Source organism: Acomys minous (assembly GCF_964271855.1).
Source record: "Acomys minous genome assembly, chromosome: 16".
NCBI lineage: Eukaryota > Metazoa > Chordata > Mammalia > Rodentia > Muridae > Acomys > Acomys minous.
Genome location: NC_140498.1, coordinates 17,125,934 through 17,143,116, shown reverse-complemented (window position 1 = coordinate 17,143,116; position 17,183 = coordinate 17,125,934). Strand labels below are relative to the sequence as shown.

Here is a 17,183-nt window from a genome sequence, read left to right as displayed (position 1 = left end):
TGTATGGAGCCTTCACCCCCATGTGCTAGTGTCTTTGGGACAGGAAGGTATTCTGCATGCTATCAAGGGATTAATGTAAACACCAACCCTGCTACCAACCTTTTGATCTACAGTAGTGTTCTGTCTGCATGATAAGCTAGAGCAATGGTGGCACAGAGCTTATGGATGTAACCAACAAATATATCTGATTTCATTTAAGGCCCACACCATCAGATTTTTTTTTTTTTTATAAATACACTTATGTTCCTTGTCATCAGTCTAGCCAGAAACTGTTTTGTTTGACATTTATTTCTTTATATCAGTAGTTCTGAACCTGTGTGTTGTGATCCCTCTGGGGGGTCAAATACCCTTTCACAGTGATCCGCCTGCCTCTGCCTCCTGAGTGCTGGGATTAAAGGCATGCATCGCCACACCCGGCCCCCTCATCTCTTTTTTGATTGCTAGGTTTCACAGTATTCCACATAATCATTAAAAATTTTCAACCTCCTGGAGATTGTGCTTTGTTTAGATTGTTTATCCCTTCTCTTACATTTTGTAATCTGATTAAAAAGAGCAAGTTACCCAAGGGTTTATAAAATACTAAGTAAGAACTAGGAGATTAGTAGTCTATGCTCTCTTGGTTTCGACAATTAGACATCCTATTAGGGCAGGTAGGTACTGAACAAATAAGTATATACATAATCTTAAGTTGTGAAAGTACTATGAAGAAAGTTTACAGAATACTTAATAAGATGGAACCAAAGAAGGAACCAAGTTTCCATAAATTTGAGTGACAATCCTTAAAGGCCTTACTGAAAAAGTAAAATAAAAGCTGAAATGTGAAGAAATACAGTACCAGCTGATAAAAAGACTGTAGGGTGATTTGGGAGCTTGATCAATTAATGAATTAAAAGAACCCCACCTTGGCTTGAATGATGGCAAATAATATGCAAAGTAGCTGGTTACTCCTATGATGTTCATGCCAAAGTTGCTCCAGTGATGACAATTAAGGAAAAAGGAACAATTTTGAGTTCTTTGAAGAATAAAAGGTGTTTAAATATTTAAAGTAAATATTTTCTTTGCCTCCTGAGTGCTGGTATCAAAGGCCATCCATACACACAACACTAACTGATGCCCACTGCAAAAGGATGCTTTATTTATTCCCTTTAAGACAGAGTTTCTCTGTGGAGCCCTGGCTGTCCTAGAACTCATTCTGTAGATCAGGCTGGCCTTGAATCCAGGATCTGCCTGTCTTTGCCTCCCAGGTGCTTGGATTAAAGGTATGCACAAAACAGCTGGCTTGAAAAGTGTCTTTTCTGAACAAATCTGACAGCATCACTACTTTCCTGGGCATAATACAAGTAGGCTTCTAGCTAGAGCCAGACCTTCTGGGGCATGGGCTTTTGACTAGGTTTATAATACTAACCATGAATTCTCTGCAGAACAGGCCTCAAATCTAATCAGAAAGTAGTTGCTTATCCCTGCAACCTTTACGTCATTGTTGTACAGTGAGTACGTACTGCTCAGCAGGTCAGTATTGTAGCGTTCAGGGTTCACTGCTGAGTAATACTGCTTTTCTCCACAGTGGCCTACACAGCACCTTCTGCCATCAGGGAGGGAGCTTTCAGGTCAATTTCAAATTGGTTTTTCTGTGTCTTGCAACCAAGGTGTGCTTTATCTTCAGTAGGGTCTTACCATCCAAGTATGGTTGGCAACCAAGAGCAATGGCAATAGCTTGTGTTGTGTTGCAGGCCTCTAGGGCCTTGCTGACCAAAAACTCACAAGGTGGTGGCCCATGTCTGCTACTGAAATTTTTTATTTAATAAAACAAATCTTATTTTTGTTTAATTATTTATTTTTTATTCTATTTTATTTTGTTCTCCTGTTGAACTCACAGAAACACTTGTGAGTTCATATGTGTAGCTGCCCTGCTGGGTCCAGAACATAATGTTTTCTTGTAGTCTTCTGTACCTCTGGCTTTTATTCTTTTCCACTTCTCTACTGTAATGATCCCTGACCCTCAGGAAGTACTATAGATATGTTGCCTTTAGAGCTAAACATTCTCTTACTCTTTGCATTTTGGTGAGTTGTGGATCGCTGTGTTAATCACCATTTATTGCAAATAGAAGTTTCTCAGGTCAGGGTTGAGAGATGTGTTGATTTATTTGTATAGTGGTACATCATTAGGAGTCAGCTTAATAGTGTGTGTGTGTAGCAGCATAAGAATAGGTGGTTCTCCCTGAGGCTGTTACCTATTGAGCCATAGGTTTTTGACTTGGTACCAGGTAAGGGTTTTATCTTGTGGAGTAAGACTTAAATCTAACCAGAAAGTAGCTGGTTACTCCTATGATGTTCATGTCACTGTTGTACCAGTGAAGACAATTAAGGAACAATATTGAGTTCTTTGAAGAATAAAAGATGTTTCTAATAGTTGAAGTAAATTTTTTCTTAGCCTCCTGAGTGTTGGAATCAAAGGCCACCACACCTAGTTTAAGGTTTTTTTTTAAATATATTTTATTTTTAGTCTTTGTTTTTGCATGTTTTTCCTACATGTACATGCAGTGGCCACAGGGACAGAAGAGGGTTTTGACTACCCTAGAACTGGAGTTACAGACTGCTGTTACCTGCCATGTGGATGCTGAGAATTGAACCCAGGTCCTGTCGAAGAGCAGCAAATGCTCTTCACCACTGAGCCAGCTCCTCCAGCCTGTTCCAAGTTTTTAAACGGTTGCTTTTAAGTTTATATATGCTACAAAGATGTTCAGAACTATAAATGGGGTGTGTTCTGTGTTTCAGAAGCTGTGTAATGATGCGCAAGTCAAGGTCTTTGGGAAATGCTGTCAGCTGAAGCCAGGAGGAGATAGTTCTTCCTCTTTGGATAGCTCAATCACTTTATCTTCTGATGTAAAGGACCAGTGTCCCAAGTACCAGGTAAGATCACTGATTTATTCATTTACAAGTCATTTTAATCATTTCCCTAGAGACCATTTTACAATAGCAACTAAACTGTATCTTCCTGGGGCCTCCATTGTAGCTGTAGAGATGGATAAATTCATTAAACAAGTTAAGTTTTGTTTTATTTTGCTGGATTTTCCAGACAGGATTTCTCTGTGTAGCATTGACTATTCTGGACTTTGTAGACTAGGCTGTCCTCAAACTCACAGAGATCTGCCTGCCTCTGCTTCCCCAAGTGCTGGGATTACAGGCGTGTGCCACTACTCCCATCTCTAAACAAGTAAATTTTAAGAATTTTTAAAACCTTAGGTGGGGAAATACAGAAGTCTCTGGTATTGATAGCAGATATTTTCTCCATCTTTATCTCAATTCATATTATTGAATACCTAGAATAATTTATTTTGTACATCTGATTATTAAATAATAGTTAAAATACCAATATAGCATGGCCATCATAGGGAATTAAAGTGTAGTTACAAGGATTAACCTTACATCTTTGTTTTTCACAAGTAACTGGATTATTATTAGTAGTATACAAGGTTAAATAAATCAGTAACCACATAAGAACTTGTATATATGTTTACTATATAAGATAAGATCAACTTAGTTTCATACTAAGTTCATATCATCTACTGTGAATTTATGTCATTCCAAGCTTATGCAAATAAAACATACATTTTAATTAGTAATGCTAAAATAGATTTTTGGTCATTCTATTTGTAAGAGATGGTTGCATTTGCATGGAAATTTATCCTTGTACTCCATCGATCAGGCAGTCTATGTAAAAGGATTTTGAGGTTACTAAAACCTACATGTTAGAAGGTAATTCTGTTATTCTACCTTCTTGTTTTTCCTCACCTTAGGCACAATACCTGAACAAATGCCTAACAGTACTATACCATATAATACCTGTATAACCTAGAAAAATTTGTATAATTTGAAAGTTTTTCTAAGTTGTTAGGTTGTATAAAATTGCCTTTTCCATATATATTATGTGATTAAAAGTAAATATTAGAAAACTGACCAAGATTGTAGAGATCCAAAAGGTGGTGTATCAAATTCTATCAAATACACTTTTTAAAAAAAAGCATTCACTTCATATGGTAGATAAAATATGGTCTAGAACATCATCTTTGAATTCCTTTCCAGGAGTGAGGGTGTGCAGTGAGTAGACTCTTTAAAGAAAACTTTGAAAAGGCATGAGAGCAGCACTTTGCTAATTTTATGATCTTTATTGTGGATTGTGTCACAGGAAAATGTATAACTGTATCTGCTGTTCATATTAGCCATTTGATATATGTTGTAGACAAAGACTTTTAATATTGTTACATGATTTTATTAGATTGTCTCTATGGAATGCTTATTTGATAAAATAATCACTGAGAAAGATGACCTCAAAGACTCCCAGCTGTAAATAAGGATTAGTCACGGACTATGAATTATTTTCTTCACATGACCAATATGGAGTCATGTGATACATGGGGTTTGTTGGCTTGAAGATGGCCTCAGAAAAAGCCCAGGGTTCCCTTATTTTTCAGCTTCATTAGATAATAATGTATTGTGTTATCCAAAGACTAGCAGCTCCATTTCTGGTGATTCACATAGGAATTTCATTGACCAGTTCTTTAAAGTGCATGTGAGTGGGTAATTGTGAAAATTGCTCCTCCAAAATTGCTACCATTAGGCCAATATTATATCAATGAATGAGAATATGAAATGGCATTCCTTTCAGTCTGGCACAATGATGTCATGGAACAAACTAGGCTTCAAAAGTTAGTTAGAGAGAACTGAAAAAAAATGTCTCAGCAGGTCCAGGTACCTGCGGCTCTACTTGAGTTACCTCCCCAGGACCCAAATAGTAGGAGAAAATCGAGTCTCAAATGTTGTCCTATGTGTACTTTTGTGCTATTGCATGATGATCCACAAACAGCCACACACACCCAAGTAATAAATACAATATTTTTAAGACAAGGTATCACTATACCTTTGGCTAGCCTGGAACTTGCTACATAGACTATATGAGGTTGAACTCAAAGAGGTGGTCCATCTCTTCCTCCTGAGTGCTAGGATTAATGGCATGCACCACCACCACCTAAATTTTTAAAAAATTAAGTAGAGAGTAGTTTGTAGTTTGTGATGTTTGGTGTATAAATACAAACTAAATGGATTTTTTACTTTTTAGTAATTTTACAATTCTGGTGATGACAATTAAGGAACAATATTGAGTTCTTTGAAGGGGAAAAAAAAGACATTTCTACTATTTGAAGTTTTTTGTTTGTTTGTTTGTTTGTTTTGTCTCCTGAGTGCTGGGATCAAAGGCCAACACAGTAAACTTTTAGTATACAATGCTTTGTTAGTTCTTAACTATGGACGTGATGTTTTGCAGCAGATCTCCAAAGTTTATTCCAATTTCTTGACTGAAGCTTAATGCCCATTGATTAGTAATTTTTCATTTCCCTTTTGCCCAGGTCCTGGTAACTGCTAATTCTGTTCTTTGGCTCCTTCAATTTGCCTTTCTTAGATACCTCATATAAGTGGAAGTGTATGCAGTGCTGATCTTTCTTTGATTACCTTATTTCATTTAACATGCTGCCCTTAAGATTCACCATGCAGGCCTGGAGCGATGGCTCAATTGTTAAGAACAAGAACACTTGTTGCTTTTCCAGAGTACCCAGGTTTAATTCCTGGCTTACAACCATCTGTAACTCTAATTACATGGAATCTGGTGCCCTATTTTGGGCGCCAAGGCACCAGGCATTCATGTGGTGCATAGATGCACAGTCAGTCAAAATGTAATTAAACATGGTAATAACTTTAAACATTTTTAAAAGATTTATTTATCTAGGACATACTCTAAAATACGTCTCTCAGGTTGAAATATATTTCACTGTGTGTATTTATACACCATTTTCTTTGTCCATTTTTTCCTACTTAAGTCTTTAAGCCACCTTGAATTGATTTTATATATGCTATAAGAGTCTGGTTTTATTTTTTGCACATGAATATCTAGCCTTCCCAGCAGCATTGTCCTGAAGATTCTTTTCTTAGTAAGGAAAGAAAGTTGAAGATCAATTGACTGTATTGGGATGGATTTATTTCTGGATTTCTTGTCCTATTCTATTGGTCTGTTTGTCTTTTTATTTTTACCATATTGTTTTGATTACTATATTTTGTAATATATTTTGAAATCTGGATATATAATAATTCTAGTTTTATTGTTTTATTTGGCTATTTGTGGTTTTTTATATTATTTTAGAATGTTTCCTATGTTTATAAACAAGTATCAAGTCTATAGATTACAAGTACATCCTTTTTTTAATTCATGAAAGTTATAAATTGTTCCATTTGTGTATGCTTCTTTGCCATAATAGAAGTAGTAAAAATTATACTGTCTGTTCTACTCTCTTACCTTCTGGTGTAATGTTGCGTATATGTGTAAAACATGGTTCACAGATTGATTTGGGACTAGCAAGATGGCTTAGCAAGTCAAGGCACTGGTAAGGTAGCCAAGCTTCACAGCCTAATTTCATTCCTAGATACCACATAGTGCAGTATAGGAGAGGACCAACTCCTACAAGTTGTCCTCCATCCTCCACTCATGCAGTGTGCGTAGCCACCCATATATACTCACAAAAAGTATGAGTAATTGTTTTTTAAAATGTTTATTTGAACTTTCAATTATTTTTAGTAGCAAAATCTTAGAAGTGACCTAAATGCTCTTCAGTAACTGGTCTGACCTGATGAAGTATGATAATTTTTTTTTTGAAAAAAAAAAAGCTTTATTTTTATTTTAAATTTCTGAATGTTTTGCTAACATTTAGGTATGTGCACTACACACATGCCTAGAAGAAAGGCCAGGTGATTTCCTAAAACTGAAGTTATAAGTGGTTGTAAGCTTCCATGTGGGTTCTTATAACCTAAGGCAAGTCCTCTATAAGAACATCAAGTGGTACCTGGTGGTGGTGATGCACATCTTTAATCCAACGCTCAGGAGGCAAAGGCAGGTAAATCTCTGTGAGTTGGATGACAGCCTGGTCTATAGAGCGAGTTCCAGGACAGCCAGGGATACACAGAGAAACCCCGACAACAAAAAACAAGCAAACATACAAAAAAGAGCAGCAAGTAGTCTTAGCTAGCGAGTCATCTCTCCAGCCCCAAAATGTGGTATTCTTATGTAATCAAATACTGTGCAATCCCTCCCTTCTTTCCTTCCTTCCTTCCTTTCTTCCTTCTCTCCCTCCTTTTCTGCTTCCCTCCCTCCCTTCTTTAAATGAAACAGAGTCTCCCCATGTACCCAGCTTGAATTCAAACTTGAGCTGTTCCTGCCTCGGTCTTCCCATTGTTAGGAATATATGTTTTATTATACCTACCAAAATCTATACAGCTTTAAAAAATGAAATTTCTGTTTAATAATATGGTTGGGGTTAATATAAGAAACCATATGACGGAGAACAAATTACAGAACAGTTTGTATAATACATAATTAAAATTATTATTTTTTATTTATTTATTTTTGAGGCAAGGTTTCTCTGTGTAGCCTTGGCTGTCCTGGACTCACATTGTAGACCAGCTGACCTCTAACTCAGAGCAATCCACCTGCTTCTGCCCCCTGAGTGCTGGGATTAAAGGCATGCGCCACTACGCCCAACCAGAATTAAAATTATTAATTAGAAAAACTAACATAGCTTTTATTATTAAGAAAATTAATACTTAAAATTGTTATAAGGCTTTTTATTCTTTGATTTATGTTTTTAATTTTTATTCAGGGTTCTCGGTGCTCTTCTGATGCCAACATGCTTGGAGAGATGATGTTTGGCTCAGTTGCAATGAGCTACAAAGGATCCACCTTAAAAATTCATCAGATCCGGTGAGGGAGTTCAGTTCTTTTTGTGTTGTACTCATTTAACATGGTCATTTTTTAAAGAGTTAATTCACTTTATTTTTCTTGTATAAAAACCCCTATGTGGTAGCTACAGCTGGAGCCTGGGTCCTCTGAACAGAGACTCTGGTGTGGGTTTTCGCAAGATGTTCAGTGAATTCCTGATAAGGAGACTTGGTGAACACAGTTTCTTTCCAGAGGTCAGGTGCCAGGTAGCTGTAGGTCTTGGAGATGACATCAGAAGTGGCCTTGGCGAAGTTGCCCAGGGTGGCAGTACAGCCCCTGGCTGATGTGTAGCAGTCATCAATACCGGCCATCATCAGTAGCTTCTTGGGCACAGGAGCAGAGAGGATACAGTGCCTCTGGGGGCAGAGATGAGACGCACCAAAACAGAGCCACAGCGGTCTGTCACCTTGCATGGACAGTGTATGGCTCGCCAATCTTGTTCCCCTAGTAGCCGCTCCGCACAGGGATGATGGAAAGCTTGGCCAAGATGTTGGCCCCTTGGATAGCAGTGGCTGAAGAGGAAAGGATTTCTTAGGTCTTCACTCCGATTGAGTATGTCAGATCCCCGCTTATGATGGCCATGGTTTTAGTGCTTCTTCTTAGACATTGTGATAATGTCATGAAATCTCTGTAACTTACAGATTTTTATTTACAACAAATCAAAAGTCATTGTATTTTAGTTTTAATCTTTTTTCTTACATTCTGCTTTCTTTCATAGCTCTCCTCCACAACTCATGCTTAGCAAAGTTTTCACTGCACGGACTGGCAGTAGTATCTGTGGAAGTCTTAATACGTAAGTGCTTATGGATGCAGGGGGAGATTGGTAATTAAGATAAACACGTGTAAACATTAAATTGGCTTTTAAAATTAAAGCACAAATTAAAGTCTGTATCTTACCCAAGTTTAAAAGTTTATGGAGGCCAAATTACACACCTTTTCTGTATATAATTGAATATAGATGTGATTTCTAGAAGCAAAATACTTTCCATCATAGGCTAGTGTGCTGCTTTTCAGTCTTACTCTTCTCTGTTGAGTTACCACTCGTGTCTTTATGTTCTTCAGTTTGCAGAGCCCTGCAGACTGGAGCAACCTTAGGTAGCCATATCACTACCAAATCAAAGTAATCCCCCGACCCCACACCCCACTCTACACATATGGAATAGCTACAGGGATATAATAAGTTGTCCATGCTTAGACTAGAATAATGAAGTAGAAACAAGGTTGGGCCTCCAGTGGGGATAATAAGCTAGGTACCAGAGTCCTAGTAAACAAAGTACTGAGTTAGAGCTTATGTGTAGGTCAGTGGGATTTTGTAGGTGCTGAATCAGAGCACTGATGAGCTTGAATTTTGAAGTAATCCAGAGTCTAAATAAAGCACCTACTCTAGAGAAATTCTTTTGAGTCTTGAAAGAATTCTGTTTTATTATAGAGGTTTCGACTATCTGCAGCTCATTTTACTTTTCATTTAGGAAGAAAAGAAAAGGTAGATGTTCTCCAAAGTGTTGTGAATACTTTAAAAAATGATGTTGCCAAAAGCCAACTTTTAAAATTTAATACTGAAGTAGAAATGAAACCTTACTTGTCTTCCTTTTTTTTCTAAATTTTAACTGATAATTCATGGAATAATTTATGGAAAAGATATTTCAGACCGAAAGCACAGTATTTTTATTTTTATTATTCTCAAAGAGAATAAAAGAAGTAATACATACCATTTTTATGTGTGATTATTTGATTGTTGTTCCTGTTGCTCTCTCTTCTCCCCGTCCTCTGTTCCTTTCCTCATCTACAATTGCTTTGACCATTCTCTCTCTCCCCTCTTGGTTTTTTTGGAGACAGGGTTTCTCTGTGTAGCTCTGGCAGTCCTAGATTTAATTTGTAGACCAGACTGGCCTCAAACTCACAGTGATCCACCTGCCTCTGCCTTTCTGAGTGCTAGGATTACAGGTGTGCATCACCGCATCCAAAATCTTTGACCATTCTCAACCCCAGAAAAATTTTTAGTCCAACATATGAGGAAAACTTCATCTGTGATGTATATCAGTGTCAACATTTTATTTCTAAAAGAGCCAATTTATAAATAGCGAAATTTTCTATTTTGTGAGTCATGTAGTATACTGTCATTATAGAATTAAAGCAGCCTTAAGCAACATATTAATGAATGAACATGAACTGTCATCCTGTGAAACTTTATTTATAAAAGTTACAGAGCTGGATGTGGCCTTCAGGTATAGTATACCTTACTAACCAGTGGCTTGAGTGATTACATAGTTATCATCATAGCTTATACTTATAGACCTAATAGTATGGTTTAACTTAAAAAGTGTTTAAATTTTACAAGTTAATATATAAAATAATAGGTTTCATAATGATGTTTTCATTCTATTATATTTTGTTCATATTCAACCCCCTATTTTCATTCCTATTCCCGGTAGTCCTCTTTACTTCAACTATTCCAAATTTTTCACTGGGATGTATGAGGAATTAACATTAAAAACATAAAATGTATTTGGAATTTGTTTTTTCTTTTCTCTGTAGACTGCAAGACAGTCTTGAATTCATCAATCAGGACAGCAATACATTAAAGGCTGATAGCAGCACAGTTATTAATGGTCTGCTTGGAAATATAGGTAGGTAGTTTATTTTGATTTTATAAAGTTAAAATGTTAACAGTAAAAATGGTTTGAAGCCACTTCTTAATTATATAGATTTCTTGTGTAACAAAAGAGCTTCTAATGGTTTAAATAGAAAGATGGGTCAAATTTCACATGTTATTTGGAAAACATTTTTTAAAATTTTAGAGTAATATTCATTTTGTATCTGAAAAAGAATTTGTCTTCATTTTTTTAAAGTTTGGTGTATTTTTTAATATGCCATTTATGCTGATATTGAGAACCATTACCAGCTCTCTGAACTATTTTATATGGGGAAGACTATCCCTAATCTCTTGTCTAACATAATGTCATTTTAAAGTGGTGCTAATTTTTGTTAGCTGTGGTTCGTATGAGCAGATGCTCAAGTCATGATTCTTAAGAAACTTATTTGAAGAATAGCTTAATTGAGTTAATTATGGTTCATATTGTATAATGCATTTTAAAATGACATAGTATTCCTGCAATTTCTTGTCTAGAAAGCACAACTAAATTGCTGCTTGATCATATTTCTGATGCATAATATCAGGGCGTGGACAGCAAACCTTATTTAGTAAAAACTTTTATTTAGATGATTACATTTTCCTTTTTGAGATATGATTTCATTGTGTAGTTCAAGCTGCCTAGCACTTTATGCTTATTTAAGTGAGATGCTATTGAGCATATGTTGTGGGTTTGTCTTAATGTTATACCATGTTGAATGGTATAGTATTATATTCAATGAATATTGTTTTTTAATTTATTAAAATGAGATGCTATTAAGCATCTGCTGTGGGTTGGCCTTATATTTTATTGTGTAGGTCAGCTTATAGAAAAAGTTTTTTTTAAATTCACTTGCTCTTAATCACCGATTTTAATGAAATAAAACAGCAACAAAGCACACCTTTAATCCCAGCCCTTGAGAGGCAGAGGCAGGCAGATCTTTGAGTTCAATGACTGGTCTGTAGAGCAAGATCTAAGACAACCAGGGCTACACAGAGAAGATTTGTCTCAGAAGACCAGAGAGAGATGGGCGGGGGGAGGGGGGAGACGAACAAAAAAAGATAAACAAAACGGCAACAAAGAAATGGCCTTTAAGATTTTTTTTTTTATTATTTTAAAGCTTCAAGGACTTATTGAAAATGGTTCATTTTAATAGTACAAATGAATTTATAGTTATAAAAGTAAATTATACTATGGAGGCTAGATGTATTTGATCATTCTGTTTTAATTCAGAGGAGAAACTTACACCATTTAAAGATACAGGCTTTAAATAATGTATGGCTTATATTTCCATATTCTTAACTGTGCACTAAGGATAGTTGAGACCCATTTCTGACTTTATTTTTCCAATTGAATAATTGAATATTTTTTAAGCACTTGTGATATGACAAGCACTTTGGTAGACCCTGAAGAGGCAGTAGTAAGCTAACATAGCTTCTGCCTCAGTGGATTTGTAGTTAGTGAGCATTAGATAAATAATACAACCACAGTATACTATAGTGTATACAAGATTAAAATTATATGGCTGTGGTTAAAATAAAAGCATGAGTTCCATCTTGGAGAATTGTGGGCGGCCACCTTGAAAATAGAACACCTAAACTTGAAGAACTGTTTATAGAGTTCTTGGATAGAACTATCTTGGAAGAAGCAGTAGTATATACAAGACCAAGGGACACACCATCATAAAGCATGTAATCCCAGCACTTGGGAGGCAGAGGCAGGTGGATCGCTGTTAGTTCGAGGCCAGCCTGGTCTACAAAGTGAGTCCAGGACAGTGAAGGCTACACAGAGAAACCCTGCCTTGAACCCGCCCCCCCCCCCCCAAAAAAAAAAGTTCATGTGAGTGAAGCACACAGTAGAGATAAAGGAAATGAAATCAAAGAATTGACAATAAGGGTGTCTGGGTGGGTTTGGAGGAAGAAAAGGGGCGAGAACTTTGTAATTAAAATAGTCTCAAAAATAAACAACAACAACAACAACAAAGCAGAAGGAGGAGGAGGAAGAAGAAAAAAAAGAACTGATCGACAGCCAGATGGCAAAGGACACTGTGAGCCACAACAACAAATTCGCATTCATGTTATATGTAGTCAGATACCAGTGAAGGCATACATGACAGGATTAACTATGCAAAAATTTAATTACTGGAGATGACTGTGAGAAAGAAAATGAGGGAGGTGGGGAAAGCCAAAGAACCATAGACTGATGCATGTCTGACTCCAAGGAAAAGTGAAGAAAATAAAAGATCTAACCTGTGTTAGCTTCTTGAAATGTAGTTTATGAGTAAGACCTAGTTGTCAGAAATGTTCCATGTCTTCCCCAGAATAGGCCTAGATTTTTGTATCCTCTGTATTTGTTCATTAGCTGAGATCATGGGTACTATATAACCTTACACAGATGTGCCATAGGGTTTAAAGCACAGCTGGAAAATTTAAGATATATTCCCAAGGCTTCAATAGAAAGTTGTTTAAAATCCAGCAGTTAATCAGATCTGATTTATATGTGCAAAGGAATGTGTAGTGAAAATGGGTCTTGGTAAGTAGTTGGGATTAAAATATGTGAGGAAAATCTCACCTACTGTGGGCAAGTCATGAGAAAAATGGAAGACCTCACTGTCTTGAAAGGGCCTTAGGGGACTTCCAGACATCTTTCATCTACATTTAGAAAACTGAACAACTGTAGGAATAGATGTATCTTGAGGAAACATGAAAGAGATTCGATTACATGTAAATATTTCTGGAAAAAAAAGGAAGCCATTGAGAGAATGAAATTAAAGATAGATAATAATAGTTGAGAGAGACAGTTGTAAGGGAGAGTGTTGGATTGGGACCCTAGCTGACTTAGAATTAGCTTGAAAAATAAGGAGGAACTTCTCAGAATTCTTGAAAAAAGTACTAGCATCATAAGGTCTGAACGTTACCTATTATTTGATTTTCGGCAGGAAGCAGGCAAAGATAGGTAAGAATGTGAGTAACTTTGGAGGTGGGGTAATGCGAAAAAGATAGTTTCAGTCTGGAAGCTCTATGTGTCTACATCTATGCCCATGTATTCAGTCATATAAGGAAGTAGAGGTGAGGAAGGAGTTTAAAGACGTTAAATTTAGAAATAGGTAGGGAATGTTGAAGAAAGAGTTTGCCATTGAGAAATGGAAGGGTTGCTGCATGATAGTTACAGAAATTTCTGTTGCAGAAAAAAAAACTAGTGTCAGTAGTTTGAGATATGCGGATGCCATTTAAAGCAGAATGCTATCTGTCCTAGGTGTATAACTCCTACATAATGTCTTAGACCAGTGCTTCTCAACCTGTGGGTCATGACCCCTTTGAGGGTTGAATGACCCTTACGCAGGGGTCACATATCAGATATCCTGCATATCAGATACTTACATTATGATTCATAACAGTAGCAAAATTACTTATGAAGTAGCAATGAGAATAATTTTTATGGTTGGGCGTCACCATAACATCAAGAACTATGTATTAAAGGGTCACAATTAGGAAGGTTAAGAACCAGTGGCATATACAGTCATAGTTGAATATAAGTAACAGATAACTCAGCTACTTGATTTCAGGATTTAGGCCCTCTCTTCCCGACACATACACCCTTTTTTCTTTTTTCTTTTTCTTTTTCTTTTTCTTTTTTTTTTTTAGAGAGGATCTCTGTAGCCTTGGCTGGTCTGGAACTCTCTACGTAGACCAGGCTAGGTTCAGATTCATAGAGATCTACATGCTGGGATTAAAGGTGTGTGCTACCACCTTTATGTTTTTTGGGTATTGAGGCTGCTATCATTTCTTTATGGTTATGTGTGGTACTCTTGGAACTCTTGCCATTATAAGTTGTACTATGTTTCCTATTTTTGTAGTGGTTAACTACGGCTCTAAAAACATAATTTTCTTTTGTTACTTATCAGTGGACTAGTACAACAATTTTGTGCTTACTTGTCACTAAAATTCCTTGATAGATTTACTGTGTTCTTGTGTTAAGTGCTAACATGGTTTTCTTACAGCATTTGCAGGGGAACACTGGGCTCTTAAAAACTGACTTTTCACAGGCAGTGGTGGCACACGCCTTAATCTCAACACTTGGGAGGCAAAGGCAGGTGGATCTCTATGATTTTAAGGCCAGCCTGATCTACAGAGTGAATTCCAGCCAAGGCTACACGGAGAGAATCTGTCAAATAAATAAATCAATAAATAAAATTTTAAAAACAAGTTTATTTGACAGATAGTTAAGAACGCATTGTTTACAAAGTAGATACTGCCTTTTTAAGTGGTCAGAATGTTTTATATTAGGATTGAACACTTGAAATAGTTTTACCTTTTATAACAGAACCTCATTTCTGTTGTTATAAATGAATTTATTCATAAATAGGCATGAAACTATTGTTTGACTTAAACCATGACCAAAAGGAGAACTGTATTTATTCTAAGAGATAAAAAGACTTGAGTTGTTCTTCTTTGGTTAAAAGCTCCCTTGCTTTACCTGTTGGTCTGCTGCTATGTTGCCTTACCTCAGCTTATTTTCCTGACGCAATCTGGCTTTTCTAACAGGCCTCTTTCATGTGTATTTTACATTTTTGCCATATAGGTCTTTCACAGTTCTGCAGCCCCAGGCGGGCATTCTCTGAGCAGGGTCCGCTCCGCCTGATCAGGAGCGCCTCTTTCTTTGCAGGTTTGCCATGTGCTGTGTGGGTAGACTAGTTGGTGTGCCCTGGTGGCTCGAATCTTTAGTTAAGCTGTGGAAACAAGAGAGTGTAGAGAATGAAGTTGGGAGATTGTGGTTAAGAACGCATTGTTTACAAAGTAGAGGAACTTACTGCTTTCCACTGGGTATGTTCCTTAAGTTTTCACAAAGAGTGTTATCAACAGGACTGATATTTTTATGAAATTTCAGTTTGTCATTTCTTTCCTCAGTGTGCCATAAGAATTTTAAGCTTGAGACTCTTAAAAATTAGTGTGTAGTTAACTTAGTAATTAGTTATACTGCCCCTTGAAAATTTTCATGTAATGCTGTCTTGTTTCCATGGCTAAGTAGCTTTTGTATTGTAATTCACCAGTTGCTGGAAATATCCAATCTTTATAATTGTCACAAATTTCTGATCTACACTCTTCCCTAAGAACAACTTTTCTTGGAGCTAAGATTTAGATGAACAAGCATTGTACTAACACTATATAAAAAGTGTGAGAAATAATTACTCATATCATGACTTTACAGAGTGTGTGCCTTGCTTACACATGCAGGACCAGAGTCCTGTTCCACCTTTTCACACATTGCACACACACACTGATCTTGCATATTCATTTTCTAGTAGAGATTTCCAGTCCACAGATTTACTCGTTGTTTATTACTATCAGTCACCTCTACATTGAATTTGAAATTCTCCTGCATCTGTCTCCTAATAGAAGGCATTATGAATATTTGCCTTCGCACCCTGCTATCCCACTTCCTATTTTAATTAGAACTTATTTTACATGTAAATGTTAGATATGAGCAATGTGTATTTATCCTAGAATATTTGGAAAATATAAAACTAGTTGAAAAAATATACAAGCTGCCCTGTCAGCACTCATACTTACTTTTATTTATTTTTGTTGTTTTTCTAGTGCTGTGGATCAAATCCAGGGCCTTGTATATACTCTAGGCCAGTGCTCTATCACTAATTTATATCCTTACCTCCCTACCTGTTTTTAAACAAAATTGGTATCATGTTATTTAAACAAAGTTATCAGACAATTTATTACAGAGTTTTAAATTCTTATTTATTATGCTTGTGTTTAAACATTGTTACAGACATAATCAGAGGAAACTACGATAGAGTTGTCATTTAGCCTCAGGAACGAACATTCATACTCCTAGTATATCTTTTTTTCCATTTTATAGTATGAACATCTATGTTTTTGAATATGTCCTTAAAATTTGAAATTTAGTCACTCCTGGATTCTATATCTTGGGTAATTTTGCATTACATGGTAAATCTTTAGATAAGTCTGAAAGCTTGTTCAACTGAGTAATAGCTCCTAGTGCTGGGTTGGTGCCGTGCTGTTGAAAAAGGAATGCAATGAGATGAAGCATGATTAGTTTGCATTGTAAAAGGAGCAACATCCACCTCAATAGTAGTGTGTTTTATGACTGACCATCTTCCTTGATTCAGTTCACAGCAACCCAATGGACATGCCAGGAAGAGAACTGAGTGAGGACAGAGACAGCGGCATCGCACGCTCCGGTAATGTCAGATTCATAGGCTAGCCCACTTTCTTGTGAGGTTGTTGTTAGCTGATGTTGATTTTATTTCACTCTCTGCCTTTAGTGTCTAATTCTATGTCTACTTGGTTCATATTGACATTTCACACAAGAGGACTGTAGTAAGGATAGAAAGAAGTCTCTTAAATTTGATATTTTAATGTTTTCTATTAAGTGTGGTGGGATGTGCCTTGATGGCCACCACATGTGAGCAAGGATTGCTTCAAGTGAGGCCTAATACAAAAATCATGAATTTAGTTAAAACATTATGAGCTATTTTTGTTTGTTTGTTTGTTTGTTTGTTTATATTGTATGGATCTTGAGTGAGAGAACTTTGTAGATGACAGCATCAGCTTGCAGTATCAAAAGCTTGGACACTCCTTTTTATAGATGATCACAGACCGTCATCTTGAGCTTAGTCAGGAAAAAAAAATTGCTCAAAGTACTACTTAAAAACCATAGTAGAAGCCAGGTGTGGTGGTGCACACTTTTAATCACAG

At 36.5% G+C, this 17,183-nt stretch overlaps 1 protein-coding gene across 4 annotated transcripts in view; it reads left to right on the top strand.

Annotated features, from left to right (window-relative positions):
* FNIP1 (folliculin interacting protein 1) overlaps nt 1-17,183 on the top strand; it is a 72,428-nt gene that overhangs the window by 30,623 nt on the left and 24,622 nt on the right. For 3 of the 4 annotated variants that reach the window (XM_084762397.1, XM_084762399.1, XM_084762398.1), the window contains 6 exons: nt 2,776-2,910; nt 7,701-7,801; nt 8,538-8,612; nt 10,355-10,446; nt 15,031-15,114; nt 16,595-16,666. In XM_084762397.1, coding sequence (XP_084618523.1) covers nt 2,776-2,910; nt 7,701-7,801; nt 8,538-8,612; nt 10,355-10,446; nt 15,031-15,114; nt 16,595-16,666 — 559 coding nt within the window. The remainder of the gene's footprint in view (nt 1-2,775; nt 2,911-7,700; nt 7,802-8,537; nt 8,613-10,354; nt 10,447-15,030; nt 15,115-16,594; nt 16,667-17,183) is intronic. The other variant, XM_084762400.1, reaches the window with a different exon arrangement.